Source organism: Liolophura sinensis, chromosome 6, assembly GCF_032854445.1.
Source record: "Liolophura sinensis isolate JHLJ2023 chromosome 6, CUHK_Ljap_v2, whole genome shotgun sequence".
NCBI classification, from domain to species: domain Eukaryota; kingdom Metazoa; phylum Mollusca; class Polyplacophora; order Chitonida; family Chitonidae; genus Liolophura; species Liolophura sinensis.
In genome coordinates this window covers 54,276,300-54,285,738 of record NC_088300.1, presented here as the reverse complement: position 1 = coordinate 54,285,738, position 9,439 = coordinate 54,276,300, and the positions used below count along the sequence as shown (strand labels likewise).

Genomic DNA, 9,439 nt, shown 5'->3' with positions numbered 1-9,439 from the left:
TTCTCTTCTGTAGAAATGTACTAAACGGTTGTGCCATCTTGTTAATTCTACTAGAAATGATTTTCTATTGACCAAAGAGGTCACATGCCTGACCAGAGCTAGTTTTGCTGCTTGCGGTCTAGGGTTTATGTAAGGAGGTTTAATAGTTACATGTATAGCTGGTGAAGTTTGGGGGTTTTCTCGAGCCTCTGAGGGGTTTCCTTAACCTATAAACCTGACCCCAGTCGCCAAAGTAAAATATTCAAGAGTAAAGCACTAAATCTGTTGTGTTAAATTTATTCGTCTCTTGCTTACAAGTTTATATGCTTAATACCCTTAAATTTTTGAAGAAAGTCGTCACGTCGAAGAAAAGTAGTTGCTTGTCAAAGCTTCAGGGAATTTAGTCCTGTGAAGACTTCACTTCAATGATATTATAATAATAAATAACAGGGAATTAATAACTTAGAAAAGTTTTACAGAATTTATGTACAATAAATCAAAAGAGCAGAGGTTTTACAGTACATATCCACTGTAGATACATTTTGGTCTGTGTGTAGAATTTGCAACATCACACTGAACAATTGTCCTCTGGTACTGTAATATGTATGCTGTTCACTGAGTGCTTTGTAGGTATGTGATATTAGTAGAATTGTGGATTTATTTAGATATAGGTAATCCTATGATAATGTTGTGAGAGTCCAGTTTTGTGTGTGTGTGTGTGTGTCTGAATATGTCCAGTAGACTATAGCTCCCACAGTGTCACGCATGTTGCTCATAATCCTGGAAATTGCAGTCAGATTATGAACTATGCACAAGGGATGTTAATATATAACGTGGGGGTTAGTTCCAACTGTGTACAAGGATGTGAGGTAAAGAATGCAAGTTGATAAATGATGAACAGGTTATGAAAAAGTTGTGTGCAAGATTGAAGCGTGAGGCTTGAATTGTACTTGGGTAGTGCTCTACCTAGCTCATGGATTTGGTGGCGTTGTTATCCAGCAGTAAACCTGGTTTGGGCGACTGCTGCTGTCGTTATATTGTTAAGTGTATCATCTTCATCCACATTATCATCAGCCCACCCCCATCATAATTTATTTGCAGTTGTACAGTTTATGGTCCTTCATATTCAAGGGATTGAACTTTAAAACATTTACCAGGTCATTCTGTAATGGTTTGGCTCTTGTAGATGTTTGTGAGGGTTTGTCAAATGCCACTTAGTGCAATGCACTAGAGTGGGCTGAGTTGTTTTTATTCTATAGAGTTCTATTAAACACAACTGATGTAAATGTCTTTGTAAACCAGTTTTTTACAACAATAAATTGTTGTATGTCACATTATTGCATAATATGGTGTTAGAAAATGTTCACAAGCAGAGTCTTTGTGTTAATGAATGGTGGATTGCCTGTGAAGACATGTTTGTTGTTTATGATTGTCCTTCCAGACATGGCATGGTTTCCTCCAGCATCTTATTCCTGTTTGCCATCGTGAAAAAATGGTTTGTACCGTGTTAAAATAAAAATAAACAAAGAAAAAAGATTAAAGAGAAAAAAAAGTAAACATTAATAAGCATAGGCAGGCTCTGAAATCCTGTATATGATTGTTTCACTGAATATTTGCTATGTTGCGTATTTTGTCAATAGCATATAAGTGGTGACTGATTTAAAAAAGAAAGATCACTATGCATTGTTTGTAGTATAGTATATGTATTGTCAGATTTGAAAAACCTGAATTGCCTGGCTTAGCAACCTTGTCTTCCTTAGTGTGGTAGTCACTACAAACCACAGGTTCTCAGTAGTCAACCGTTTAATAGTGTCTAATGTAAAGTAGACATGATGTTCTCTTATTGAGAGTAGCAGCTTTTCCAGGTTAGTACATCGTGCATTACAAACTGTATTGTCACAGTTTAACCACTGTTTTTATAGTTTGGTGTGTTTTTCTCTGAGGTGAATTTTTTTTAATGGAAGCCTGTTCCTTTCATGTGTTTGTGTGCTACATGTGTTTGATTTTAGTGTTATTTTGTTCACTTTACAAAGCAAGATATCTTGAAGAATGCTTCTGTTTGACTTCACACTAAGGTTAATTACCAGATGAAGGGTCATGAAAAGTAGTCTTCCCTGATCTGTTGAGTGGGGGAAAAAAAAGAAACCAATTTTTGTATAAGTTATTTAGGTTTATGTGCCCATTCGTATTTTCGTTGAAAAGACATAAATCTCATGTTTAACTGCTTTATGTTAAAAATTATATATATATGCTAGCAGTAACAGTGTAATTGTTTTAGCTGTTACATGGAGGGTCTACATGCATTTGTCATTGACAGATGAGAAAATATTAAAAATATGTGTATTAGAGAAAATTTAAAGTTATCAAAAACAAATACTGTCCAATTTTGAGTTTGGGTCCATGAACAAATGTGCATCAACTAGTGGGCGGGGAAAGAACTACTGTAAATCTGAAATCTTTTCAACCTATAAAGCAGTTTTTTCCGGTGAGTATGCATACAATTATTGTGAAAATGAGGCTAAAATGATTTATTTGTGTCACTGAATGGGCAATCTTCCTAAAATTGTGCCAATTGGTTCTCTACACACAGTAGTTTTCCTAGAATGTCTTAAAAACATTTGTTGTACAGGCAGGTGAGTTCTCTACACCCAGTAGTTTTCCTACAATGTCTTAAAAACATCTGTTGTACAGGTTGGTGAAAAGGTTGAAGAATTAGGGTAGTAGTTAACTAACTGGCAGATGTTCGATTACAAAGTGGTTAAAATTCCCCAATGTTAGGTTCCCCAACTTTTTCATTTTTGTTGCAAGAAATGTTTTGTTTCAATATGGAGATACCTAGCTGTATGTAGGCCTATAAATGTACACTTTTTCCCATGGGCAAACCCTAAGCTGGAACTGAAGGAAAAGGATACTAGAAATCTGTAACTTTCTGAAAGTTTTGAACAAAAGAAAAAAAAACGAGAGCCTAAAAGATTTCAGTAAAGAGTGAGGTGGAATATCAGTTTACTTATAAGTTGAAAGCGCAGTACCACACAATACAGACACAGATTCTGGGTGTCGGTGTATATCTGTATATGTGAATGTATCCTAGAGGAGTATCTAGTCAGATCAAGATTAAAAGCGTTGCTTCTAAAATGACTTGAGAATCTTTGGAGAGAATTTAAACTGGGATGATGTGAAATAACAGTTTATGGAAATAAAGGAAAATTCATCCACTCTTGAAATGACTTCACTTTGTTATGAAAATCTCTGCATGTTGCTAATAGTTTTGTGTAAAATTCAGCGTTTGAATACCGATGCAGGCTGCTCCGGACATCTACGGAAAATTTACATCTACTGGATGTTGGAAAGCCAGTAATTTGCAAGAAGTTAATGGTTTACTCCAAGCTCACTGATTTCCACCATTCATTAAAACGATACCTATCGTGTCATCAGTGAAAAATTCTTTCCTACTATTTTGCTGTTCATTTCTTGACATTGGGAACGTATAGGAATATTGCCTTTTCAGAGTTGTTGGTAATGACCTTTGCTGGCAAACATATCGGGTGTTTTTACCAATAATGCTATGTTCAAAAATCAATGCCCAAGTGGTCAATCTGTTAAATGTTGTCAAACCTTGACCTTTCCTCATAGTTCAGTGCCAGCATTGGACAGAGAATTTCTAGATTCTACTGCTGGTCAGTGTGAGGCCTTGTGGCAATAAGCAGTCGGCAACACCAGACATGAGACCCCACGAAGTCACATTAGACTGACACGGAGCCAACCAGTCCTGTTCCCTTGCTCTAACCTCCCACTGCTGAGCGTCAAGCAAGGCAGAAACATGTACCTTTTTCACAGCCTTTGGTATGACCCATCAGGGGTTCAATCCAAGGTGTCCTGACTTGGAAGCAGACGCTCTAACCACTAAGCCACTGAAGCAGTCCATGAGTCACTCATGGGAACCCATGAAACTAATTGCCATTGCATAAATGACATATTCTTGAGTATGGTGTTCAGTGTATGGAATCAATCGTCTGGCAATTAGACACGCATGGGAAGCCACGAAACTGATCGCAGTTGCATAAGTGACAAATTCTTGAGTATGTCGTTGAATGCATGAAATCAATCTTCTGTCCCTATGCTTGCAGACAATGTAACCGTACAGTATGACTGAAATGGATCCTGGCAGCATTTGGAATCAGAATTGCAAAATTTTTTTTGAAGTAGGCTGAAGTAATTCAAGCTGTTAATTTTTTTTTACCGTTCATTGATAATGAGGGCACCGATGAGATTTTTAAAGTACTAATCATGGTCCAGAATCTCATAACATTGCTGATGCAGATAAAATTTGTCCAGGCCAGAAATGGTACGTTAAGATTTGTCTCCCTTCGAAATACCGCTCTCCTGGCACGAATGGAAAATTGTTTAAAACCGTCGATCCATAGTTGTTGTATATTGTTGCATATGCTGGTATTTTCAGTCGTTATATGCGTTTGGATTTCCTGAATGGATAATCGAATATTGGCACACCGTGGCTGGCGGATCACGGATGGCCTCGTTGGGTCATTTGAAATGCTCAGGTTAGAAGCCTCGGGAGGTATTGCACTCAAGACATTGATACTCAGTTGTAGGTGACATATCTGGTGTCGAGGTTACATCACTTCCCGTAGAGAGTGATATCCAGAATTAACAAACTCCACCAAGATTTTAGTCAGCTCTGTTCCAATACTTAAGTAGATTTACAATCAAATAGCTATGGTTGACTTAATTCAATAATGTTAAATGTACTGCCTCCATATTTTATATTTCTGACAATCATTCAGTGAGTAGGCGTATTTAAAGAGAACTAAATTGAATTTTTAGAATAGACCACAGAGTTTACCGTATGATTAAGGAGCTTGAAGGATCAGAACTCAGTTGGGGAATAGGATGATTCTCATCGTGCAATGCATCTTCGTGAGGTACAGATTGACTTTAATTGACTGTTTTCCCAAACAAGGCTATGTTTGCTCAATTTAAAGAGTTATGCCACTCTGCAACTAAGAACTCGATCTGTTACTGGTACATTGGTGTTAAAAAGATTTACAAGATCATTTAGTTGGTAAAACTAAAGTGTCTTCAAAAAAAAAAAAATGTTTCTATGATTCATTGTACTAGTTTAGGGCCATTCTTGGCCAAACTAAATATTGTCAAACCTGATGTCCTTGCAATGTCATAGCATTCAGTACCCGCTTTGGGAATTGAAATGGTCAAATGCTTGTTTTTCCCCCAATATGGGTCCTTCAGTTCCATTCTGGCTTTTATTATGGCTTATAGTTGTTATGTCAATAAGTACATCAATGCAGTATATTGAGAGACTCTGTGGCCGAATGGTTAGTGTGCTAGGACAGCACAATGTCTCGGGAGCCTCTCACCAATGTGGTCACAGTGAGTTCAGCTCATGCTGGCTTCCTCTCAGGTTATGTGCAGAAAGGTCTGCCAACAGACTGCAGAAGGGTTTTCCAGGGCTCTGCCCAGTTTCCTTCTACCATAATGTTGGGTGTTGTCACATAAGTGAATTATTCTCTCATTAATGAATTACACATTGCAGTATATTGTGTCATATCTGAATGCTAACAGGTTTGCAAAGTTCGTATGAAAATTGTATGAAAAGGCAAAATTTATCAAGCTATTATTATAACATATGGTATTCATTTCCAGGGTAAACAATTATTTGTCATGTGACATCATTGGCCATTGGTGAGCTGTTAGTTTTGGATGGAAATTCAACATTTCAAAGTACACTTCATACAAACTTGATCAGTAAACCGTATGACAGCGCAAGCTTTTAGGTAGATAGGAGGAAAGCATATGGCAACTGAAGTAGGTTACTGTTTAGAGATCAGTTTTTGGTGGGTTTCAGCATGCCAGTATCTGCAGTGTATGAAAGATCTAATTTTTCCTCTTGAACTAGGGCTGAACAGGGCTTGCGAGATGCCTGTAGCTCAGGAAACCGTGAAAGTCTTCAAGAGATAGCAAGAAGCTTGCCAGTTGAGAAACTGGATGAGGTGTTATCCAATGGGAGAGATTACCCAACAGGAACTCTGCTGTGTGAAGCTATCCTGTGTGAGCAGCCAGCCATCTTGCATGATTTAATACAGCTGGGTTGTGATCTGGAACAAGAGTGTGCTTTGGATATCTTCTTCCCTGTTCCTTATGTTGACACAGGTAAGAATAATTACTGGTGAATTTCAATCTGTGTGTCATCGCCATAGTATTAAGTATGTATAGATCAAGTTGAACCATCGACAGCTGACACCCGTTTGTTCGGCCGTGGGCTTGAAAGACCAAAAATATATCCTATTGTAATGGAATGAGCAAAAAATAGAGAGGGTGTGTTTAAAAACGTTATATTACAAATCTCAGGGTTCTTGTCATATTGATGAAAATGTTTTATGAAGCATAGAATATCCATGCTTCTTCAAGGCAAAACATTTGTTTGCTTATAATTCTTTGTAAATACATGTAATTTAATTTCGCAAGAGGGTTTTCTGGCTGAGTAGACTGATGGCTTTTACAAAAAAGTCCAACAGACCCTCACTAAACACTGTGCTTTTAAGTGTTGAGGTTAGCCAGTTATGCGGTTTCCACTGCCAATAATGTCATAGAAGTGAAATATTCTAGGTGGTAGAACACCAATTATTATAATTAAATGAGCCTTGTGTGCTGTGTGTGCAACTAGTCTTCTTTGTTTTTTCTGCGGTAGGTCCAGCGCTGTGCGTTGCATGTGCCATTGGGAATGTCGAGTGTGTATCTGTGCTGCTGAAGGCAGGAGCCAGTGTTAACCATGCTGGAAACTTTGGAACACCCTTAATGTCAGCCTGCAAGGATGGAAACACCCAAATCATCGATCAGTTGCTGGAATCTGGAGCAAATGTCAATTTGACATCGAGAAATGGAAATGGGCAAACTGCCTTACATATTTCTTGCCTGGCTCATGACAATGTAGACAATATCCGTACATTGATAGCGCATGGAGCAAATGTCAATCATAGGGATCGAGATGGTCATTGTCCAGCATTCAAGGCCTGCATGGGAGCAAATTGCTCGGTGGCTGAGTTACTACTTCAACATGAAGACCTGGATAGCTCTGTAGAAGAGCAGATACAAATGTTCTGGTTGTTAGGATCAGAGTGTGCTATTAAATTGGACAATCAATCTCTTGCCATAAAGTACTGGAAGTGGGCAGCTGTGATGGATAGCACATTTGGTGTGTATCACAACATGCTAGCGACTAAACTGACAGAAGCTCAAAGAAATGCTGGTATACACTGTCACCTGCAGAATGAGGCGGATCTGGATACTCTGGCCTTGGATCCTCAAAAAGTTCAGTTCCAAGTTCTACTCTTCCTGTACCTTGTGTTTGGATGGGGTAAGGAGACAGTGGCCTGCCTCACAACCCAAATGAGCTTAGCATTATGTCAGCAGAAAGCATGGTTGGCATGTCAGCTTCTCATGTTCAGCAGTGACATGGCAGACAAAGTGAGCAGCGTCGACATGGACTCTGTCTGTGAGAACATCAGCCAGACGGTTGAGGATTTACTGGATCTGTTGCTGACGAAGTCCTTATATCCTCCTGACACCCAACTCAACCTCATTCTTCATGGAATTCTCAGCCATATCCTCAAGCTCCTTGAAAAAGTCCTTCTAGATCCTGGCGTAGCCACTGTAAACGCCTTGAAGAGGTCACATCTCCAGCTGAGCCAAGGGAAGTGCAAGAAAGACCGAGCAGAGCAGCTTATTGAAGCCTTCCTAGGTGTGCTAAAATATAGACTTCAGTGCAAGGTCAAAAATTCAGCTACCATTGACATTTATCAGGAAAAGGTGCGTAACTTTTGCCAACTATGCCAGCTGCCCAGCTCTGTAGCTATGAAGCTGAATTCTACGCTGTGGAAAATTGCTGTGCATGGAGGGCCTTGCTGCAAATACAGCCTTGTATGGCAACACCACAATCTGTTCCCGTGTTTACAAACAACCAAACTATTTATCAAATGTGGACTTAACTTCAACTGCATAGATAATAAGAGAAACACACCACTTCATAATAGTTTGTTATGTCAAGAACCCTCGGTAGAAATAGTTCGTTTGTTGGTGGAAAGTGGTGCAGAGGTAGATCTTCCAAACAAGGATGGTGTGAGACCTTGTGATATCATTGCTGGAAAGCCCTGTTACTCCTTATGTGTCCTCAGGTTTTATTCTTTGAAATCTTTAGCAGCACGAGCTATTGTTAAACAACAGGTTCCATTTTCTGAAAGCTTACCAAAAACTCTTGTAGAATATGTTGAAGCCAGGCATGTTCACAAACCTTGGCTCGGTCTTTGTGAAGTTTAAAACTACAAACTGAGTTAAATGACCCTAAGTAAAATTTGACACTGGTTTATGTTAAAAAAGTACCTGTTCATTTTCAGGTTAAAGTTAAAGGTTAAAGAGTACATTGTCTGTTCACTGGTCATTGCTTGTATTATGAATGCCAAATACCTGCTGAATAGATTCATGAACTAAAGATTTAAGTTAATTTGTGTTACCTATGATACCTTTGAAAAATTTGGTCCATTAATCCAGCAAGAAGGATATATTTCTTGAAAGGAATGATGTTATCTTTGTCTGGCTGTTCAGTCCGTTCATTTTTATTTTACAGTGGCATATTAGAATGGTTTGTATAGCTGTGTTAAAAATACGAATGCACCCTCATAGGACAAGGGATTCAACAAATACTTCAGATGATACAAAAGTGTGTGAGACATGAATATTTCAGTTGAGAAAATATCAGGATTATGGTGGAGGAAACTAGGCAAGGCTAGATACCTGCAAACCTATTGGCATAAGACCACAACCAAGTAAGGGTGTGCTGGATTCTGACATGCAACTTTATTTCTCAGGAAATAGCTATCTGAACCAAGGCACTCTCGAAAGCTCAATCACAACCAGCAATATCTCTTCAAATTGCATGCTGTACATGAATTATAATTTGTTACAAATCCAGTGTAATGTATTATCAGGATCTGCCATAAAGATGAAGATTAAAGAACTAGAGGGTCACAAGTCCCCATGCTGTTTGTCTTTACTTATTTTTATGATTACCCATTGCAACGCCCCTGCTTGGAAGAATGCGTACATTTCTATAGTTTCAGTTGACCCACATGATTGCTCTAATCAGGATGAGACATGACTAACCTAGCACTCCGCATCGGTCCAACCTACCTCTGCGCAGACAATTTTACTAGCTTTAAATTTTACTGACAAACAACTCGAATCTATCCTTATATTTGGAATATGCAATGGTTCCCTACGTCATCCTAGCAATGTCAAGGTCAGCATCGCTAAACTACCTTTTAACAGTCATCCTGCAGTTTAAACATTTGAATCGACAAGTCAAACCAACCTTCGTCATGTTTTGAATTCGAACTTACTCTAAGTCCTGTTTCTAGTTACGGTTAGTGGT

The 9,439-nt window shown here is 38.6% G+C and overlaps 1 protein-coding gene across 1 annotated transcript; it reads left to right on the top strand.

Annotated features, from left to right (window-relative positions):
* The first annotated feature begins 4,402 nt into the window (after nucleotides 1–4,402).
* LOC135468362 (protein fem-1 homolog C-like) lies at nucleotides 4,403–9,030 on the top strand. Its single transcript, XM_064746571.1, has 3 exons — nucleotides 4,403–4,538; nucleotides 5,912–6,165; nucleotides 6,704–9,030. Exons 1-3 carry the CDS (start codon nucleotides 4,465–4,467, stop codon nucleotides 8,326–8,328), a joined length of 1,953 nt encoding a protein of 650 aa, XP_064602641.1. The 5' UTR covers nucleotides 4,403–4,464; the 3' UTR covers nucleotides 8,329–9,030.
* Nucleotides 9,031–9,439: the final 409 nt, after the last annotated feature.

What these genes read in the sequence shown, in the direction of transcription:
- LOC135468362 (XM_064746571.1), top strand. Translation starts at nt 4,465, where the DNA reads ATGGATAATCGAATATTGGCACACCGTGGCTGGCGGATCACGGATGGC. An exon ending in GGGTCATTTGAAATGCTCAG is followed by an intron (nt 4,539 to 5,911) that starts GTTAGAAGCCTC and finishes CTCTTGAACTAG; the next exon opens with GGCTGAACAGGGCTTGCGAG. An exon ending in TGTTCCTTATGTTGACACAG is followed by an intron (nt 6,166 to 6,703) that starts GTAAGAATAATT and finishes TTTCTGCGGTAG; the next exon opens with GTCCAGCGCTGTGCGTTGCA.